At 45.1% G+C, this 23041-nt stretch overlaps 1 protein-coding gene across 16 annotated transcripts in view; it reads right to left on the reverse strand.

Annotated features, from left to right (window-relative positions):
• Positions 1–460: 460 nt before the first annotated feature.
• ERBB4 (erb-b2 receptor tyrosine kinase 4) overlaps positions 461–23041 on the reverse strand; it is a 580719-nt gene continuing 558138 nt past the window's right edge. For 11 of the 16 annotated variants that reach the window (XM_080600542.1, XM_080600552.1, XM_080600543.1 and 8 more), the window contains 4 exons: positions 12683–12730; positions 12354–12401; positions 11423–11720; positions 461–9285 (listed from right to left, as the gene is read on the reverse strand). In XM_080600542.1, coding sequence (XP_080456668.1) covers positions 8849–9285; positions 11423–11720; positions 12354–12401; positions 12683–12730 — 831 coding nt within the window. In that variant the 3' untranslated portion in view covers positions 461–8848. The remainder of the gene's footprint in view (positions 9286–11422; positions 11721–12353; positions 12402–12682; positions 12731–23041) is intronic. The other 5 variants (XM_080600553.1, XM_080600551.1, XM_080600555.1 and 2 more) reach the window with 3 other exon arrangements.

Below are 23041 nucleotides of genomic sequence, written 5' to 3' on the forward strand. Positions count from 1 at the left end.
AGCGGCAGGGAAGAAGGGCGTTGCTGCTGGAGCTGGCCTCGGTGCCGTGGGGGCAGTCCCGGGCTACCCGCATTGGAGTTTCAGTCATGCTGTGCTCCCCGGCTGCCGTGGCTTTGGGGTCTGCTCAGCCTTGCTGACTCTTGGGTGACACCCAGCTGCGGCACCCTGGGGCGCTGTCCTCCAGATGCTCCCTGCCTGCAGCTGGGGAGGCCACCCCACGGCTTGCTGGCCTTCACCTGGCTCTGGGCCATCCCATGTGTGGGTGCCTTTCCATTTTGCCAGGGAGAGGGCCGAGCTCCCAGCAGCCCCCCAGGCAGTGCCGCCTGCAGGTAAGGACAGGGCCACCCCAGCCCAGGTGCCCTGCACGAGGCTTCAGCACCCAAGGCCAGGACAGGAGCGGGGGCCGTGTTGCTGGAAATGCTCGATCCCTGGGAAGAAATTCCAAATGGACACAGAGGCGTTTTATTTCATATTTTATTGAATTTCATTTATATTAAATTAAAAATATATTTCTGACAGATTCATGTAACAAAAAGGCAGAACAGTTTTCAAATTGTTCAGCTGGGATGAGCGTGGGTTGATGCAAGGTGGGTCGCAGTCTACATTTGCCTTAACAAACAGATAAAGCTCTACCCCAAGGACCATGAGGAGAAACTCGGGACTGCACACGGGGGAAAAAGTATAACCACACAAAAGAGAAGATCCACAGGCTTCTCCCCAGCCTCCAAACAAGACAAAAGGGGAGGGAAGGGGAAAAAAAAGAAAAAACAAGAAACCATGAAAAGAAGGGAAATTATGCTAAAATATGTACCTAATATTAACCCAGGTCAGTAAGTATTTTAACAGTGCGTAATCCTCAATAGCTAAAATATGAGAAACAAAAGGTTAAAGTAACATTACGCCACACACAATTGGCATACCCTACTGTGTAAGCAAGTGCAGAAAGTCTGAACACACCACAATAGTGCTAAAACACAGAATCACACAGAATGCCAAAAATGGTATTTCTAATCAAAACCAGAGGGTGGGAAGGGAAAGAAAGAAAAGGGGAGGAGCGGCATAAATCACAAGCAAATTACCTATATACAAATCAACCCTAAGGACAATTATGTTCCAAATAATGGTGTCCACAAGGAAAATAAAAGCAACATTATCCTTATTTACAAATGCAACTAGCTGTGTCTTTAACAAGCTATAAAAATACTATTCACATTTTCAAAGTAACATACAGTAGTTTTTGTATTTTTGTTTCAGAAAGGCAGCTAACTCTGAATGCATCACTCTGCACGAAATGAGCGTCTTCCCCAACATGCTGATGCTTCTCTTCTTCTGAAGGTACTTCATAAGGCAGAAGTAGTTAGTGTGTAACACCTCTGTGCACTATAAACACATGGAGAATTGCCTAAAAACCCTCCCCATCCCTGCCTCGCCTATCTCCCGGCAGGCAGCTGTGCTGGTTTGGGAGGTGCTGTGAGGGGCGCCCACCTCGCAGGAGCTCTGTGCTCTTCCTGCTTCGCCTCCCAGACCGGGCCCAGCCTTGGATTTTGAGGGGGCAGCAGTGTTGTCCTCCAGGCTTGGGAATTTGAGCCTCACCAGGACGAATACGTAGTTTGAGACCACAAGGTTAAGAAATGTATTTTGGAGAGGTTGTTTTGGATAGTCTGTTTTTAGAAACAGACTTCTATTTCCCCTCAGTTTCCCCTCCGTACACTAGGGCTGCTACCTCTTTAGAAATTCCAAGTTAGGATGTCGGGGAAATTTCAAAAACTGGTCCAAAAAAAAAAAAGGTTAAAACCACTGTGAATAATGTACTGAATGTGCACCAATTTACAACACAAAATGCTATTAAATAACGGTGATTTTTCTTTGATCTGCATTTTCTCCTCAACATACCCCACCATGAAGACACATACCCAGCAAATACCTTCAGTCCCCGTCTCCAAAGGAACACTGGTTGTAGTGCATTCAAAGTTAGCTACCCCTTACACAGCTGCTCAGTTAATAATCGACCCATTTAACAACAGTACCAGTTTATGCTACATATGTCATAGTACCTTACCTCAAAAGAACGGCATACATATCTACACTTACTTAAAAAATACCATTCACAGTTTCTTACTGTGGTTATCCAAAAAGGGTTAGTCTTCAGAGTGCTATGGACAATACAGTGCTTTTATCCCTAAGAGGGCTCAAAGCCTGGGCAGGGTGTGGGGACAGTGGCTCTGCAGTGACAGCCGAAGCTGGGATGTATGCACGTGCCCCGGTCACAGCAACCACCCCGAGCCGTCAGCAAGAGGGTGCTGTGTAAGGTGCACCTCTGCCCTGGTGGCTTTGTGCACGATGTGCTTGGAGCACAACTTCATGGCTTTTTTTTTTTTTTTTACTGGGGAGGGGAAAGAACTGGGTTGTAACTACTCGCATGGTGTAATACCTTACAAGCCTCTCTTTAACCCCACCCCCCCCCCCAAGGTCCAAAGGGCTCTCTCAAAATAAAGGAGAAAAAAACCATAGCACTGACTGCTCTCACTTCCTCATTGGGGAAGCAACCTTAGCTGTCCCTCTCACACATCCGCCTTTCTCAGCACAGCCCCTAACTGGAGGATGCCTTGGGTGGGACTGTTTCTTCAGCCTGGCACTGGTCACGAGAGGCACACGGCTGCAGTTCAGGTGAGTCCCACCGTGTCCCACCACCGCCAGGTGGGCTTTAACACCCGCCAGCTTCCCCAGAAGGTGCTCCGCATTGCCCAGACCTACACAGTGATCCCAGCTGATGCCACAGGGCAATGAAGACAGCTGTAGCTTCAGTCCTTCCCCAAGAGCAGTGAGCCTACTAGCATCATCAAGTACTAATGCACAGAACGGTAGGAGTATGACCTTGTGCTAAAATAAAATAAGGGTGGACACAAATCATTTTTGCACATTTCAAAGTGGTGCTTCTAACTGTGGAACTTTGTTATTTATTCCTGGTTTGTAACGGTGGCTATTTCTACTTGCATACCGCTTAGCAAAAGAGAAAAAATGAAGCGGGGGCATGCTCCAAGCAGCCGAGCTGCAGAGGCTGCCCTGGTGGATGACCGTGCTTCCTGTCCTGTGAGGAAGCGTGAACCCTGCAGACCTCCAGGCCCTGCCCATTCACAGCCCTGGCTTTCTGAAGTAACATTTGAACCCAAATCCAGGACGTGTAACAGACAAGCTGTTTTGTCAGCAGCAGAGGTTTACAATCCAGGGTAATGGGAACATTACAACTGATAGATCTAGAAATGAACAGTCTTTTTATGTTATTGCATGTAAAAACATCTTTTAGAAAATACAGAAGAACTCCAGGCGATTCTGTCTCCTTTGAGGTGATCTTTAAGAGCCAAAGAGGTTACTGATAACCTGAGGCCTGACTCCGGTTCTTGCTAAAACCTATTTTCTACCAGTCCTCCTCATGCTAAAGAGCCTTCAAAGCAGAACACCTACTTGAGCTTCCGAATTTTGAAATCTGATTGGGAAATCAAGGTGGAAAACCTGATTCTCCATTTGTGCAGAACAAGGGAAAACAGAGCCCAGCAGGAGAGCGGTGCCCCTGTACACTGAAGCAGATGCCCCAGCTGCCAGTCCCTGGGGCAGTGACATTAATTCCCATTCCCTGCCACTGAACGGGTGGACGGACAGACACGTGTACCACAGTGGCTGTTGGTTTCTGGAAAGATTCCTGCCCAGGGTGCACAGGGCTCCTGAAGGCAGCCAGGCTTTGTTACACTGGGAATTGCAGGACCAGGAAAACCTAGCTCTGACTTGTACCAAAGCCTCCTCATCTCCTGCACAGCCCAACAGAGCCCACGTAGGCCCTTTGTTTGCACCACCACCATGACACAGGACACCTCCACAGACACCCCATCAGAAAAACAATACCAGATTTTTTGTTAACACCTGAGTTTCCCAAGGTCTAGCCTTAAAAAAATAAAATAAAACCAAAGGACAAGAAACAATCAAGAACACACATACCAAAAAACCCACCCCAAGCTTTATTTCCGGACCCATGTCACAGCTAGCACTCCCCACCTGGACTGCCCGGCTCCAGCTGGCTGCAGCAGGTTTTGGAGCAGTTGGGGCCACGCTGGTCTTAAAGAGCTGCTGTTTTCCTTGTGTCGAGGCTGGGCCCGGTGGTGGCTGAGGGCAGGGGTATGCTCCTGTGTAATTCCCACTCAAATCTTGATTGGAAATAAGCGCTGGATCCACTGCATGTGTGCAGGCTGCCTGGCCCCTGCAGCACATAAACACAACTGCCCCTAACACTCAATTTCTGGGCTTACCAGAAGTTGCCCTGTGGACAGGAAGGGAAGATCTCTCCTCATTAACCCAGAGAAACACAAGAAATGAGATCACTGCATACAACTCCCACAGTCAAGAATGCATTTTCTCCTAAGTGGTAAAAACCAGGGTCAATACAACTTTCTTTCTGTAGAAAGATCTCTGGGCTGAGCTTAAGGTACCTGACACAGATCCACGTGGTGGCTCCTGCTGCTGATACACACTCAGATTTATTTCCATTGCTTGCTACCTGGGAGGGATGACCTGTTTGAAAACAAGTTATAAATACTCTGCTACATCTGAGCAAATGGCCGTGTAAGCACATCTCCTTAGCTACTGTACAGAAAAATTTGAAAAAGAACTGAAAAAGGAAGTTAGGAGAAATGGATTTCAGTCAATTACGTTACAGCAAATCAATCCAGCTTCCACATCTGTTTGAAATAGCCCTCAGCTAGGCAGGTAACATCTAAGACAAGTATCACTGCGAGAGATTAGGTAAAATAAGCTGTTGTTCTCCTTCATTTAGCACGTGTGCTTTGTGCCTTGGACAAAGGCTGATACACATGCAGGTATCTGCTCTTGAAAAGTTATTCACTGCTCTTGCATCGTGCATGCTATGATAAGCAAAGGGAAAACATTGATAAATAGGTGTCTGCATTATAAAATCCATAAAAACTGACAGTGGTGTGTATAGATACCATTGTAGAGCCAGAGAATTTATCAGAGCTGGAGAAAATAATTCTGCCCATGCTCTCACCTACTGCTTTGTGCTGACAAAATGCAGTTTGTGGGTGGAAATACCCCTTTTTTTCCCACAAACCTGTGAATATTCGTTACAAAGCCTGAACTTCATCTTTCACAGTGTAATAGGTGAATATTTGCCCTGATTTTTCATGTACATTTGTCTGAGTTCCTTGCTCCAAAATAGCAGCTATAACCACTAATGCAAACACACGAGTTATGGCCAGGCAGGTGTTTTTGCTGATTATATTAAAAAAGCCAGCTTTGCTCTTAGTTTCGCTGTTTTTCCTTTAACCATAGTTAAACTTAATTTTTGGCAAAGGGACAAAAACCTACTATTTCCAAGGAACTTCCGTTTCAAAGGACAGGTGTACGCTTATGGGCTGTGTTATTCTCATTGGGAGGAAGAAAATGGTTAACCAGGTGCTCAGCACCATGCACATCCATACACTGCAACAAAGGACAACTATAGGCGCAGCAGGAAATGCAAGGAACATTTTTGGCAATTGCAACTCAAACCAAAAGCTCGGAAAAAGAATGCCCATCTGTTAAGCTGCAGTTTGTTGAGTTTCCATCATCACAGACTGCTGTGTTCATTGATCCCTTGTGTCCTCTGCTATACAAGGTGCATTGAGCACTGCTCAGCCTCACTTCAAGGAACCTCTGTGTTTCCACACTACCTAACATACTACGTCATACCCACAGTCAACAATTAAATTGAATAAATAATTCAAGCTTTGTAAGACTTGTTAAATTGTTAAAGAACACAATTATTTACATATTGACTATTCTAACACTGGTACTACTTAATTATCCGAGAAACAAACAGGCCTTCACCTTCCATTAGCAGCTACACTCTAGCACCATCCTTTCAGGTTTTGGAGATGTGAGCATCTCTCCCCAGTAGCTTTTGCATGCCCCTCTTTGAATTCAAACACAAGCTTACCGCCAGGTTTTTTCTCCATTAGGAGGTACTCTGTTATAAGGCCTTGTTCAGGGACAAACCATCCCATGCCTTCTCCCCTCTACTCCACCTACCTGTATCACCTAAGCTGCTGCCGCACTGTCAGGCATCTGTGCTCTTGCACCGGTCCTTGTCCCCAAGCAGCTTGGCAATTGCTGCCCAACCTCCCGTACCTTTGGCCATACTTCAGACGACACCATGAGCACTACCAGCAAACCTTCCAGAAGCAACGTCTGCAGGACTTCATGCCACAATTCTGCCACCCAGCCCCTGCCCAGTGCCTGCCTCTGTCTCCTATCACAAATCATGAGTGGTTACGGGAGGGCGCTGGGAGGAGACAAGGCCTCTGGGATGCATGATGCTCACGGACCATCGATCCCACCTCAGTGCTCTGTGGGCCACTTTATTCTGCCACCACACACCGCCTTGGTACCACCTGGCCCAACATCTCCTTCCAATAGCTTCAAAGCTCCATACTTGCCCTTGCTGTTTTCGGGCTCCCCAGCTCCGTACTGCATTTACAGGTCTAGCACCTGCCCCGCAGCTGGAGTGCAGCTCAGCTGGCTCAAGCTGGCCTCAACACACGCGGCGCAGAAGCAGGCTGTTGGCAGAACCAACCCTGACTGATGACATGCATCTGCTTTCCACATCCAAGCCTACCAACCAACCCAGGTTTGAAATCACTTCATACCTTTATCAAGCTGACCCTGAGCCACCAAGATTTGGGTAAATAGTGCATGTCTCTTACTCCTTCCTCTGCTCCCTTATGATTAAAGGTGGCAAGCTGTGCATATGGCAGGATTCTGGAGGAACTTGGTACAATTTCCAGACCACCAGATGTTGCTGGTTTTGTTTCCAGATTACCCCAAGATCTTGACTTTAATAGTACTGAAGTGCATAAACTGAAATACTGTTGCATCATTTAACACTGCCCTCCAACTGGTATTTTTCGCTTAAGATTGCCCTCCAACAGATAGTATTTCTTCCCCTTTAAAACCCTTAACAGATAGAGACACAGACAGATCTACAAGGGTACTAAATATGTCCTTAAGGTTTTCAGTGGGAACTAGGTATGCAAATGCTCTTACGCACAGGTCTCGGCACATCAGGAGCCAGCCATCAGTGTCACTGGCCCCTTCTGCACCCTTCCCAGCTCCATCTGCCTCAGGTCGCTAAAAACATCCAGGACTGTGGCTGAAAGTTATTTCCAAACAGAGGAGGGTGTGTGTGCGGGGTGTCTGCCTAAAAACTGAGGCTGATGAAAGCAGATCTAAGTGCAAGGAGACTGAATTATACTTATTTACACTTTTTGACTGAAAGCTCTGCAAGTCATGCACATTTTGACTTCTCAAACCTCGTATGCACTTTCTTCTGTGCAAGAGTAATCCTCCTGTTAGAAAAAAGCATTCTGTGCTGTACTGCAAGCCGGAGCAAGGCATTCGTCTCTGCTGATCCCTTTCAGGGCTTGCTCTGCTGTCTGTCACGTGGCAGCAGTAGAGGTGGTTGCTCTGTCACTGTATTCTCTGAAGCAGTCAATGCAATGGCCTCTCTGAACTGGTGGACATTGTTCCAAAGACTTGGTTTGCTTCATTTTGGCATTTCCACAGTCATCCTTTACATATAATTCACTTTTTTTAACTTAAAATTACTATTTTGTATTTTGCTGGTCACTTCCATATTGCTTCATTCAAAATCCAGAAAACAGTTCAAATAAAATCGGAGCTTAAGTGCAAACAAACTTTCCAGTGAACTGCTATGTGCGTTTTCTCCAGTCCAGTGTCTTTCTTCCAGTTTGAAGGACCCTTCCCACCGCCACCCCACAGAACACCAGCAGGCTTCATGACCATACCGAACTCTCCAGTTCTCCATCTCGTCCTCAGTGTTGCCTGACAGCATCCCCTACTCCCATCATGATTGCGAAGAAGAAAAAGAGGGAAGAATTTGTTTGGGTCTGTTTACGTACTTATGTTCAGCTGGTATAAACAGGAAAACAAAACTTTTTACATACAAATCTTGATTTCTTGGCCTGTCTTTTAGCTTCAAGAAGAACAGGTTGGAGATGGGGTCTTGTTACTCCTTTCTGAAAGGATTTTTCTCTTTAAAACGTTTGTCCTGTTGGCAGATATACAAAAATGGTCATGTCATGCACCAGTTCTGAGCTGGAGTCCCTGTGGTTACCGAAGTGGCACAAAATCATGGTGTGGCTCAGAATAAGGGTTTAGCCGGCTATTAGAGTCACATCATCATTTCTTAGAAAGCCACGATGAAGATCTGAATGATTATGAAAAGCCAGGTTAGCCATTTCCGGTTGCTGGGATAGAAAGTGTTAGAGAAAGAAACTGGATTCTCAATCTCAATTACAATGCTATCACACATGATATAAAAAATGTCCATTTTTCCCCCTAATGGAAACTGCATTGAGATTTCCAGGAATGCTGTACAGACTCTCATCAGTTCCTCCTGACAGAGACAGCCTCTCTGCGGCTTTCCCTGCAGTGGCTGGGCTGAATCACTGAGAACCAGTTCGACAGCAGGAACGCTGCCACTGCCCTTACTGGTACTGCCTGGCTTCTCCGACCGTCTGACCCTCAGATCTGCGGGAAGCGCCAGGTTGTACACTCCTCCTTTCAGTCTCTTTCCTTCCTTCCTTTCAGGTTCCCAACCCAATCTGCAAATGACTCCAAGACATCCTTTGACTTGGAAATATCAAAAATGAGTGAACTGGCAAGAGGAGGAAGCTCATGGGAGAAAGAAAGGGAGGTAGGGAGGGGAGAAGAGAAAAGGAGAGAGAGAAAGAGTGAGGCAGCTAGAAGGGGTTGCCTTTCCACTTGTGTAAGACCGTGGTTACTACACCACCGTATTTCTGTGTCTGTAGGGTGGCGGGGGCAGCACAGTGCCAGGCTTCAGGGAGAACTCGGAGAGGTATTCAGGATTCTCTGCCACAATGGGCCGGATCCGTCCATTCTGTTTGTAAAAGTATTTTGTGCTGTACTCTTGCAGGTAGTCCGGGTGCTGGAGGGTGCTTCGTGGGGGCAGGCTGTGATTCCAGTAGTCTGGGTTGTCAAAGGCCTTCTTGGCTTTCTCTGGCAAATTGTTCTTCAGGTACTCAGCATTTTCCAAGGTGTTTGCAAAAGTGTTGAGGTACAATGGCTCATTCACATACTCATCCTCGGCTTTGGGCTGCCCGTTTGGAGCGTTGTGGTACTCTGGGTTGTCCACAGCTTGGAGATCTCCATTCTTTCGTCGGGAGACAAATGGGTTCTCTTCCACTGGGTTTAGGTAATCTAAGGAAAGATAAAAAAACCCAATAAGCAAAGAGGGAGAGTTATCCATCCATGTAGCAAGCCGCATTTTTATATAACTATGAGACTGCACAGGAAGCAGCCTGAGGACTAGTGCATCCTTCCACCCAGCCATTCCTCCAACTCCAGATGACATCAGGTGCCAACTATGTTGAACACATACTTGCTAGAAGTGAAAAATTTACAACCTAAACAGACAATATGGGTTAAAATGAAGATCCAGGACCCTGGGAGATGGAGTGACTCATCTAAATGACTTACAAAGCTGGAAACTGAACTACAGCTCGCGCTGAGCCATAGCCCATGCCTCATCTGATCCTGGCCTTCCTGTCCGAGTAAGATCTACAGAGCCAAACACGCAGAGATACTTTGTCTTTGTGGCTGACTCTCCATGAAGCCTTGGATGTATCTTCCATCCAGAAAGCTGTACAGAAATCTTAGTTAAGCCTCTCTGCACAAAGAGCGTCCCCAAGGGCTAACTTCTAAGACAGCTTCATTTCTAACAGAACAATTTGCCTGCTTAAAAACCTTCCATCCCTGAAGGACAAAGGGCCTTGAAGCATTATGAAAAAAATGATTCAAATGGGTCCTGGAAAGGGTACAAGAGAGACATCAGCTCCAGAAGAGGAGCTGGAGCAGGTTACATACAGCTCCTTCAAAACACTTGCTGTGGATTTACACCACAAAAAGCTCTGGAGACAGGTCCAGAGAGTGCCCTACCCTGCAAGGAAATGGGCCCCTGCCTGCAGCTACTGTGTCCAGAGGGCCAAGGAAATGCCTGAGAAAGGACACAGGCGACAGTACTCCCCTTTCCCATACAGTGCTGCTGTGCTGCATGGAGATGAGAGGGTGGCTGTGGTCCTCACTTCAACTCTGTTTTTTTCCAGGAAGGGGCCAGAAATATTAAATGTCAATGTTCAAGGCTCAGCAAGATTATTTTGAACATGTAGCTAAAACTTTGCTGAATCAGTAAGAGGGAACAGGCACATATGGCTTGCCAAGAGTGCAGTAGGAACTCTGAAGCAATGCCAACCATACTGTGCTTTCATCTGAATCCTCCCAATGGCAGAGCGCATGCAGCATCGTGACCACACCGTGACATCCCTGAGTTTGTGCCCGGTGAGACAGGAAGGAGGTGCTTTCTCGTGGGCTGCCACTACTGCCTCCCGGAGGGCTCAGGCAGCTCCTGTGAAGCGTTACGCTGTGTGTACAACACCTGTGTACGCTGACACTGCAACAAATTCAGGCATCCAATCCCTTATTGCAAGGCCGACTGCTGAAGTGCAGAGCCATGAGTGCACTCCCACAATTGCTACTGCCCTGGGTCAGTCCCAGGACTCCCTCTATTTCCAACGTGTAACACAATGTGGCTTCCAAATTCTGAAGCAAACCCAGTAGTTACTTGGCATTTACATCTGCATTAATTAATTTCTTTAAAGCTAACGCAAATGTTTGAAAGCAAATTACTAATGACACATCCCCTTACAGCAAAATGACTGCTGTCACTATTTACAAAGAAAGAAATGAATGAAGGCCAAGTGGGAAGTGTAACACTCCGAGCTGGCACAGATCTAGGCAAACTTCACCTTGCGGTGATGGTCTCTCTGAAGCACATCATGTTCTTTCAATCCTAAACTTCTCCTGGGTATAAAATGCCAACTGTGTGTATTGGTTCTGTGATATGTTCAACATGACATTTACCAAGCACAATGCCATGAAGATAAAGAAGATCAATAAACAAAGCAATGTGGAGACTATGGCTGGCCAAAGAAAGATTCTTCTCTTGGAGATAACCAAATATTTGTTCTTGGATAAGAAGTGAGTTTGTTGTTCGTTTTTTGTTTTTAAATTCTTCCTCATTCCTCTCTCGTTCCTTCCCAGAAACAAAGAATAAAGGAGGAAATACCAAAGCTAACATAGCACAGTTCAGTCTTTCTAAGTAGAAAATTAAGCAAAGAAAAGGGAATCCCTCTGCAAAGAAACATTCACCAGGTCAGAATGTTTCAGCCTTGCTGGGTTAGTTGATAAATCCATTTTTTGGTGAGAAGGTCCTGATACAGAAAAACATAAAATGCAGTCAGGCTAGACTGGGATCTTCTCTGGAAAGACACATTTTTACCTGTTTTAGGTTTGTCTCGCATCGGTGTCATGTACCCATCCTCATCCAGCTCTCCCCGGATGACCCGCTCAGGTATGAAGACTGTGGGATCAGCGCTGTACCTCTGGGTGCTGCTGTCCTCTTTTGCCAGGGTGGCCACTTGTTTTCGCAGCGTGCCATTACAGCAGCTATCTTCAAAGATCTCTGCCGTGGCCCCTTGAGCAACTGGGGCTTCCGGGATTATGCAGCCAGGAGCTCTGTATGGCATCGGCACTCCTTGCTCTGCAGCATAGCCGCCATCTCTATACACAAACTGGTTCTGTTGGAAAAGAAAAGACAGCATGACAAAGGAGGCTCTGAACGGAGGCAAGATTCAACAGCAAGTCATGTCTGCGGCTCCCGTGGCCTTCCTGTCACATCTGCCCAATGATGCATTTCACCAGGCAGGAGAAGCCTCATCCATCCTGCAGACTGCTGCATTTCCAGCGCTGCGGGACCAGCAGCAGCACAGGCTCCACAGCAGGCCAGCAAAGCATCTGCCTGCCCAGTGCTGCTGAGCTGGCTTCCCCCCAGGAAGGCACCACCACTGCAGCAAGGGCAGCAGGGAAGTGAGCTGGCTAGAAATGGGGCTAGAAAACTTGTCTCCTACCCAGACGTGGAGGTTGGAGATGAACAGCTGCAAGAGGCAAACGCAGTTTCTCCTCTTCCATTATTTTGGCAGCATCCCAGAACAAAAACCTTAAACCTTATGGTAAGGAAATCTTCTGCAAAGGGGGCCAGGGAGAGAGGACACCATCGTCTTTGACCTGTTTATTCCCAGGGGGCTACTTTTAGGGTGTCCTGCAGCACCAATCACCACCCAAACACTATGTAATCCCATCAGGCAGTCCATTTTGGGCTGGTGAGCCGTGCTCTCACTGGCACCTCAGTGCAATGGTTTGATGCCACCTACCATATTGCTTGTCAGCAGGGGTGTGCAAGGAAATTTTGACATCATGACCTATAAATAAGAAGGAAAAATGGACAGATTCATCCAAGTGTGTTTCCTAAATGCTTTTTCAAGAAATGTTGGCAATCATTTTGTGTGTGGGTCCACAGAGCTTGTGGATGAATCCAGGCTGAGTTCAGAGACCCCTGACTATTTGATGGCTTACACACCCACACTGCATTCACTGTTGGCTTTTGAGCTGTATATGTAGGAATAAGGAGCTGGAAACAGACAACAGGTAGTGAAGGAAGGAGGAAAACCTAAGGGATGAAGGTTGAATGTGAAATACTTACTCCTGACATAGGGGTGTAGGCAGGAGGAGGGCTGTGTCCAATTTCACTCTAATAGGAGAGAAAAATGGAATGATGGATACTTAAAAAGAGATTACATGAATGAAACAAGTCACATGAGCTGTATGAGGTAATGGGGACAAACATGCACATCAGATTTCCTAACTGAATCCAAAATCCAAAGAATTAAATGATGACAAATGTCTCACCAATGTCAGCAAGTTGTGTGCCCACCTGCCTCAGTGAGGGCTACCACATTCCCCTTGATGGGTAAGATTAAGTGCCGTGTTAACACCTACTGACAGCCATCCATATATTCTGCAAATATCTCCTGTCTCATTTTTGGAAAAGCAGAAAGAATGACAGATGGTGGACAGGCAGCAGAAGTGCAGAAAGCACCTAGCTCCAAGCAAGGCTTCCTATCCCAGGGACAAAGCAGGGAGGGCACGGGACTGTCATTAGTCTGTCGCAGCTAGTTTGAGTATTGCTGAGAAAATAATCCTGAAGAGCTTTGGGAAGCCCAAATAGAACAACATCCCCTGGACTTCCACTTGCCAATGTCCCATGGTCCTGCTTTCAACACATATCACCCTTTTAACTTTAGCTCTGTATGACATGCTAACAGATTTTACCAAGAATTATAGAGGCTGCAAATCAATGTCTCCATGCAGAGATCATCATTTTGAGATTGTTTTTTTTGGAACCATCTTACAATGCCCTGTGGACCTTGAACTGCTGTAACATCAACAGCACAGAGGCTGTATTTATATCTATTAGTGCTGCTCAGAACTGACCTGTTTCTCACTGAGAAAACGCTGATTTTTGGAGGTAAATCAAAATAAAACCTTTTATTATCATGCGTTTTGCTACTGCTAAAATGCTCACTTTTAGATTTCAAGATCTGTTCTTCATAACTACTTTGCTTCTAATTTTGCTTCAAAAACTTCATTGCATTTCCCTTATCTCCTAATCTGGGGAGAGAAAAAGCCTGGATTCAAAAAAAAAAAAAGAAAAAAAACCACCAAAAAAATATTACCAAAACCCAAAAGATCTAAAATTGAGACAAATGAAAAAAAAAGACCACTGCTTCAGAAAATAAATAATCACCCTGAGAACACTCCACTTCAGAAAAAAAAAAAAAAGGTTTTCAAAAGCAATATCCATACAACAAACATACCAAAGTTAGAATACACACTTCCTCAGTTTGTAAGGATGGCAGATAACACAGTCAAGCTTTCCCTTATAAACTTCTTGCCAAAACATCAGGATGGAGATGATGGTGACTATTTAATCTTCTGTTATTTAAAAAGGGTTTTGGTTTAAGCAAAGTATCTGCATCAGGGAAAACCTTTAAAAACAAACTTTTTTAAAATGCTTGCTGGCTACCTGCCTTAAGCCCATTTCTATTGATCAAACATGCTCATTTGCCAGTATCAGAAAAATTCCCACAGCCATTTTGTTACTCAGATCCAGCACCTGGGGTCTGAGGCATTAGTGTGGTGGACAAGCCCTAGTTAGGGATACACTTTTCTCCATTTTCATGAAAATTCATCGGTGTTTAGCCAAGCTATGACCTTCTAAAAAATGCTCCAGGTTGCAAAATACAAAAGTGCAGGAAAACCTCTGTTAGGTGAATTGCCTGTCTGCCCCTTGTTGTCAAAGCCTGAACAGGACTCTCTCCGTACGTGTTTTGTCCCAGGGAAATAAGGTTCTGGAAGGAAGTGATGGAGAGGATCTTGCCTGCAGTCTCAGAGAACCCCCAGTGCCCAGGGAGGAGGAGGAGGAGGAAGAGCTGAGAGGCTCTCAAGGAAAAGTGATGCTGGAAAAGCTGGCACCAGGTAAGTACAGCGATGGTCAGGAACCAGGGAATGGTGGCTTGCAGAAGATCATAAAGCAACGGCCAGTGAGAGAGACTGGGAGTCTCCTATGATTTCCAAGGTGGCTACAGACCTCCGGAGAGTGTGAAGAGCTGTGGCAATGTTGTGGTAGTATTGAACGCAGTTCAGTAGAGTTTGCTGCTGCCCAAATGAGAAGCATGCATCCAATTTTCACAGACACTAAACAAGTGAATACAACCGCTCCTTTCCTATTTGGTACTACACAAGCTGTCTTAATCACCTTTAGTTTACAGCCCTCTGTTTTCACAGAGGCACCCCCATGAATTTCCACTTGCAGTTCGCTGATTCTGGATGAGTAAGGGGAAAGCTGTCTTGAACTACGTTTAGTTCGCAGCCCACAGGGATCTCTTAAAGGCAACTTACAAAAGCAAGTCTTTTGTCAGCGGCCTTGACTTTGATACGCAGGGCTGTTCGCCTCTGTCAGTAAATGTTTAGATGATTAAAAATTAAAATTAATTCTGTGCTAGGATGGCCACATCATCTATCTATGGACATGCTTTGCTCCACCCTCATCACAAAAGGCTAAACCCACCGTCCTATCTTTAGATTTTCTTGGCCATGATTCTAGCATTTAAGTACATGCTATGCAAGTGTAACAACATAATAACATGCCCTCTTAGAATAACCCTGTCCCAAGACATCAGGAAACAACGGACCAGCATTAACTCACTTACTGCTATTTTTGCTGATAAGACCCTCCCCAGCCAGTGAGCTGCCAGCTGAGATCAGGGTAATGGTATTTTCTTCATGCCTCCCCTTTAGCTCTGTACTAAACATAGCTGTCTTGCAACAGCTTCTCTTAACACAGAATCTTACAGCTTGGCTCTTCTCAAACCGCTGGTGTCTGCACCCATTTTAATTCTCTACTGTTTTTCCCCATGAGCTAATACCCTGTGGCCACTGTTCCAAAAAGAGGAGGCAAAGAAAACAGCTGCGGTGCCAATTAGTGGGGCTGAAAATGTGATATAATTGTTTAAATGTCTTTAAATTGCCTGCTAATTGCAACGTGATGTCATCATTTTGTAGGCTTCCAAGATAAGTACTGAAAGCCCCAGCCGACTTTTATTGGTCAGTCCATGAATCACACTGTGAGCAGAAAATGCATCTGGATCTTAGCAAGAAAAACTTAAATAGCTTGATTTGTATGTGTGAAGCAGTTTACTTTGTTCTTTTTATTTTTTTTTGATTCAGTTGCTTTTGCATTTTAAATGCTATCTTGAAAGAGTAGCCTATGTTCCTTTACTGGGAAGACCTAGGTTTTTGGATTTCTGATGCTGAAATTCTGACCTGAATGATCACTGTCTCTAGCTTGTTGTGATGGACAAGGACTTCAAAAAAAAAAAAAAAAAAAAAAGGAATCAATAATCACCCTTTTGATAGTGTAATATGCATTGCATCTGTTAGCTCCACAGTGCACACATCCACCAACACTAAAGCTCTAAGCAGCCTCCAAAAGGAGCCCAGCATTTTTAACTGTCCATGAGCAGCCCTAACCAGAAATGCCTGAGATTTCTTTCTTTATACTACATGATTCAATTTTTGGCACAAACATGACATTGAGGAGAAACGATTAAAAACAAGCAAGTGTGCCCTAAAGCCTTTTTAAAGGCCCTTTGGTATTAAACACCAGTGATGTATCAACTATTGTAACAGCTAATGCATGTGTAAAATGAGCCTTGATAAAAGAGAGGTAAATAACACTTTCGTGAATATTGGCTTGTGTTATTGCTTTCTATTCATTAATTGCATTTTCCAATTCCTTGCTTCTAAAGTCTCCCAAAAGCAAATACCTCCTCCTTCATAGCAAGGACATAACATTGCTGGCTGCCTATTAAACCACAATGAAATCAAAGCCACGTTGGGTCCTGCTGCTTGTATGTACGCAGTTGTGTGCCTCTGCCTTACCTCTTTTCATTTGGGTCCGGCGTTGTGCCTGGAGGATGGCACCCAGGGCCACGTTCCCGCTCCTACCTGCACTGCAGCTCGCCTGCACCAGCCTGATGGTGACCACGGCCTCCTCCAAAGCTGCACCCGATGCAGTCTTCAGCTGGAGGAAGTGCTGAAGGTCAGTGACAGTGCTGCTGGGGACTGTGGGTGGTTGGAACTCCATCACCAAACAGGTGACAACTTTACTCTCCAGCAGGATCTGGCACCCCCACGACTTGCTTACTAGCACAGCCTCCCAGCAGCACCCTTAGTGCTGCGAGCTTGTTTTCCCTGAACCTGCTGAGATTATCATCATTCCTTGTTCTTTAAGCAATCTGCTAAACTCATGTGACTGACAAACTTCTCTTTAGTCAAGGCAAGGCTTTAGTAAAGTGCACACACACACACCTGAACCCAGATAGTGCTCCTGGTCACACGAGCACCCCTTTCACTCCATCTGCTCTCATACATGAACAGCACCGAACCAGGCAGCAGGAGCAGAACACTCCCCTGACCTTCTCAGTCCCCACACGTACCGTCCAGGGGCATCTTGTGGTCCTCGCTTCAGGCAACTCAGTGACCACCTGTTTTGATTGAGCTCTGTGTGCACTTAGAAGTAACTCACTTTCCTCCTTACCTGATTAGAAACCAAGCCAAACCAGGTTTATCTGATTTAAAACCAAGTCAATATCCAGACTCAAGTCACCACACTGCAGCCCCCTAGCATAGCAGGTTGAGCAGATCTTGCTGCAGCAGTTTGCCCAGAAAGAGGACAGCTGATTAATGCAAGTGGGTCTGAATAATATGTTCGGGATGCTCTGGTGGGGCTGCAGGCAGAGCACACCACGCAGAGCCATACCACCAGCCCTGAGCAAACTCCAGTCACATTTCAAGGGAGCTGCCTGGTATTTACAACTGATCTGAACTGAAATTCAAATAGGAAAGACCACTGTAGGAGAGCAGCCATGTCTGCTCAGGAGCAGTCCTGCTTCCCTCTGCCCTGCCTCTGAGAGCAAACATGTCTGAGATGAAAATCAAAGGAAAAAAAAAAAACCTGCACCACAAGACTGTTGTGTAATGCTACACAGAAATTAAATGCTGTTTGTATAGTGATGGCTAGAGGGCTTTGCAGAGCTTTGGAGGTTTCTGGTCCTAGCCCCTGCTCAGAGCCAAGCTGTATGTAAAATGAAAAGTGCAGCCTGGCTTGACAAATCCAGCAGACCACTCACATTTGCAGAGTCACACACGTTTGTTGCTCCAACAGCACTCACGCTGCTTCCTCAGGTCTGGAGAGAACAGGTTCAGGGAACCTTTCTCAAGAGGAAAGTTTTGCTTCCTGCTGTCAAAGCAGCAGTGAGCAGAGGCAGGAATGCTATACACACAGGACAGCTTCCCCACACCAGAAGACCCCCTTGCTGGCAAAGAGCTGGTGCACAGGTAAAATGGATGTAGCACGCTGGTGATCCCTGCATGGGTCCTGCAGGACCTGAGGGTGCTTGAACTTCGGATTTCGGATGCTACCACTTGGTATCTTCAAGCAAGCCGCAGGGCGCACATACAATTAGATCTGTTGACTTGTACAGGGATGGACAACTACCCTGACTTAAGTAGCACCCATGAGACTATGTGAGCTTTGTAGTTCATCCTGTCCTCTTCTGAATCAGTGAAGTTTAATTTTCTACAAAAGTTTCCCACCACTCCTTCCTAAAGATAGGTAAGTCTGGAGCATGAGGCAAACCAGAGAATCCTCAGTGCTACTGGAAAGGATTGCTGTCTGTGGGTATGGTTGGAACAAGGTCTGGGAACACTGAGGTCTATGTTTTTTCCTTCATCAGCTCGCTCCTTCCATGCCTCCACCACGGAACCACAGGCACTGCTCAACTGGTATGCGAAATGAGATCAACCAAGGGGCCCTGGGCTGAGAAGCTGTCACTTCTTTGCAGTGCTGGCTGGACACAGAAGTTCATGAGTCTGACATTCCTCATGCTCTCTCTTCTGTCCAGCCCAGGCTCCTCATCGTACTTAAGAAAACTCCCTTCTCCACTAGGCACTTTCTCTAGGCCTGTGAAGAAAAGTCCCCAGGTTAGACAGCTTGGTACCAGGTATGAGTCATCACTGGCACCTTGCAGCACTTTAGCACACAGAAAAACAATCACAACATGCTAGAGACGTACATCTTCTGAAACCAGTTTAGGATCTGTGCATGTCTCACATCGGTTTTCTCAAGCACACAGACAGAAATATGTCCTTGGCTCAATGGTCATGAAGTACCACTGGGGAGCAATGAATCTCGGTTGGAAATTACAAATTCCCAGCCACTTTTCCAGTATTAGCCTTTTTCAGAATATGGGTAAACGTTTTAACTTGAATATCTATGCACTACAAATATAGAGAAAAGTGTAAAGCACCATTCTGTGTTAGCTCTCATCTCTGATGTCTGCCCCTTCCACGACCAAGGTATAATCCATCCAGTTTAGATCAGTGAGATGAAATTGGAAAAACAAACAAACAAACAAAAAAAACCCCAAGGACTAAGTCTTTTCTGTATGTATGCTTTTTCTGCTTGCCATTTGTCAGAAAAAAGGTGAGATGTGCAGGCAGTGTAAGCTCACAGAGGCTGCTGGTATGACAGAAATATGCCAGAGCATGTCCAGGCAGTATGGTGGGTTTATGACATTCCTGAACTTGTTCAATATCAGTACAGGCAGTTCACCGGTGACCTGGATTCAGTTCAGTACTGACTTAATTAATAGCTGCAGGTGACTCGTAGATAACATCTGTCTGTTTTCAGACTTACAGGTTCTTTTACAGCAATCCATGCACAGTGGGATGCCCAAATTTCAACAGAGCCTTCCAGGAGTAATACGGTACAGACTGTGAACAGTTAATGGCATAAATCATAAATGAAACATGCCTAACGTTCTTGGCATAGGGGTATAGGAAATGAGATACCTAAATACTGCACAGACTATTTCCTGTGCTATTACTGGAAAATACCAGACATACACCCTCCTTTTTCTGTCTAAAACCTCACCAAGTAAGGGAGTAAAGGATTAGAAGACGGCTGATGAAAATAGCCCGTTAAGAGATGCAAGATGTGGCCACAAAATCAAGTTTCCAAGCACACTGGCACGGAAACATAGGTGAAGTGCTCTGCCATAGCCCCACCTTCTGTACCTAGCTTGTGAATAAAAGCTGTGCCCTGCTATATTGTGTCAAAAATCCTCCATGGAATCACCCCCCAACCTCCAAACTTCCCAAACCTTTGTCTGCCCGAGCTTCAGGAGGGTTGGCAAACAGACTTCAGCTGGCAAAATCTGCGATTTGACATAAGCATGGCACAAGAGCGAAGATGCAAAAATTTCTTTCCCCTGCTATTTTGTATGAACACACTGGAGTGTCAAGCAGACAGGAGAGCAGGAAGAGAGGCAGCTTGCATGTGTCTATCTTCCTCCTTCAGTCTCTTTTACTCCTGTATACTCCCTGTCACCCATGACTAGTTTTCTGTCACTCCTTTTCTTTAATACGCACTCTGAGACATTTTGCAGTAAATGGCCCCTTTTAACACTGGACCAGTTCCCCACCGTTTGGAAGAGACGACGTACCATCGCCTAGCTACTCGCACAGTTCCCTGAGGGAGAGAAGGGTCCAGGCACTGCTCCTGCTCATGTAACATCTGTCCAAAACACAGGAGCAGTGGCAGCTCTTTTTCTGTACAAACCTAGAGCTTCAAATCCCCAAACAGGGAAAGGATGGGGAATGGGACCTTAAAGCCCACAACAGGGCCATGATTTGTGATTGCGATATGGCAGACCAAAAAAAAAAAAAAAGGCACAAAAGAAAGTTGATGAGCAACACTCTGAGCAGCAGCCCCCTCCTATGCTGTGCGCTGCATCGCCATCTTCCCCAGTCTGTTTTATACAGTAATCAAAGGATATTCTGAGCCTCTCAAAATGCCATCAGCCCTCATTGAGAATGAAATAGAGCACATCTCCACTGAAGCCTTTACAGCAGTAATCATTACAGCATGCTGGCCTGAACAGGGAGCTCTTACAGACAAAGATGGGTTTTAAAAATAAAATAAAAAAGCCTCCCTAAAATCTGAATAGAAACTTGATGATAATCTCCCAATTTTATTATGCAAGGGGGAAAAGAAACCCGTAATTGTGCACTCTTGGTCTCTTATAGCGAAGAATAGGCTTCTTGATGAAATGCTGAGTTGATTTAGAGCAGGGCTGAGGTTCTGGTGGCAATAATACTCTAGAAGAAATAACCATCCAACTGATTTGGATAAAATAATCATTTTTTAACATTCTAAATCTAAACTTCATCTGTGCCTCCTCCCACTTCTCCCCACCACATCTTTTGGAGAGTCTTTTTATAGCTTCCATAATTTTTCCTCCCCCCCTTCCAAACTACACCATTTAACAAGAAAGACAGACTCTTTACTCTGGCTAACAAAAGGAATTTTAGGCTGTGTTGGCATTTATCCCCACTGAACGTATGTTTAGAAAGTACAGTATTTGGCACAGGACGCTCCCAAGTCCTCCTGCTACCTTATGCTCCAGGCGTTATCACACGAGTGCCGTCGCCATGGGATGCTGTGGATGTTGCTCTCTGGCTTGTGAGCCCCAACCATCACGGGCAGACAGGTGTTCAAATGACAACTCCTTGGAGCCTTGCCAGGTGCACTTCCAAATCACAATCCCTTGTATTTTCAGGTGTGGTGATTGTTTTAACAAAACCACGAACACGATTCCACAGAAGCAGACGTTTTTCACTAGCAATTTCTGTTTCAAACCCAGGCACTGAAGGAAAATTTTCTCCCAGCTCTCATAATTATTTCCTGACTCTTAGTCCATTTTTCCAACTACTGAATTATGTAGAGTTGTTTAGCTTGCTTTTTTCCAAGAATGCCTCATCAGTGGAGTGTAGAAATATTTATTACTTATTCTCTTTATATCTATTGACTTTTTTCTTTTTGGGAAAGAAAATGGATCAGCTGTGAGCTCTCTTGACTGTTAACAGAGCCAGCAGCTATTCATGGATTAAGCAGATGCTGCCTGATTTAAAACCAGTTTATACTGAAGCTCAGTAAATTTACATGTCAGATATCAAGGTTTGAAGCAACAGACAGCTACTGTCTCTTCCACTGATTCCACTGAGTGTTAACTCGCATTAGGTCTCACCAGGAGTACTGTGAGCTGGTGACTTGTTTTTAAACATGCATTAAATTCTTAGAAAAGGTATGCTCAAACCCAAATGCCAGCCAGCACTTTCAGAGTGTCTGACTCTGCATGCCTGTATTCAGGAGCCTGAGTTCCGACAGAAAACAACTAAGACGTTTAAAAAATCCTGTTAAAAATTCCTGTCTTAAGGCACTTGACCTGCAAATCAGGAGGCAATTTAAGAAGTTGGTCCTGATATTCTATTCAGGATGAGAAGGGCTTGGTCCTTGAGAAATTTCACTGATTTCAGCTGGCCTGGCTGCAAAGCAAGAGACTAATTGCCATAAAACAGGTTTCAAAGATTTCTCTGTGAAGAGCTGGGCATCATCTATTCTCTTTGAGTTCTCCATATGAATTTTCTTCCTTTTTCCTCTGGCAAACGTAGCACGCTTTAAAAAGGTATTTAAATACTCGTATTCTAAATACACACATTTTGAGAGAAGCTTTCCTTTTTCATGTAAATTATTAGACTGACATAATTTTTCATCTAATGCATTTTACAGCCTATTTTTGCATGTTTATTCTTCCTACTTCATTCACCCTGAGCAATGAAATAATGCTGACTAGTGCCACTCTGGTATTAGTCCTGCTTTTCATGGACTATAAAATGGCCTGGTGCTATCTACATTTCTAACAAAGACTAGAAATAGACACACTTTATAGAATACTTGCCAGAAGAAGAAAGTTATTGTAGGTAACACATTTGTGATGGCTGACTAGGCACCAACAAAACACGAACAGCTACTGAGAACTTCATAATGGAAAAGGCAGAGCAGAACAGACAGGAGCCTCCCACCACCAGGATGTCATTAAAACTTAGGGAAGCACAAAACAGGAATGAGAGATCTTTCAGGAGAGCTTGGTGGGACTTGCAGAATTACTTTGAAGGTTTGATGGCAGCAACTGCAGTATTTGGTACACTGTTAAATAGACTCTACTAGGAAAATAAACAAAATGTAGTATTTACTGAAAGATACGGGATGGATTCATACAGAGCTTGAATATTCCTAATGAATCAAACAGTTTTTCAAGAAGCAACAGAGCTAAAAAAGAGGCAGAGTCAATGTAACCTTCTGAAATACTATGAAACCCTTTGATACAACCTCTAGCTGATTTGCAAGTTCATCATGTATTGCAACACCTGCCTAAGGAAGAGAGATCCTTGCAGAAACACAAAAGAAAGACTACCAACATTTTCAACATTTTTGATCACCTTTTAAGGAGAAGGAATTAGACACTGGACAGAAAAGTAAAACAACAAAAATAACAACAAAACCAACAAACAAAAAAACCCACAACCCAACCCGACA

Source organism: Anser brachyrhynchus (genome assembly GCF_964034855.1).
Source record: "Anser brachyrhynchus genome assembly, chromosome: 7".
NCBI classification, from domain to species: Eukaryota; Metazoa; Chordata; class Aves; order Anseriformes; family Anatidae; genus Anser; species Anser brachyrhynchus.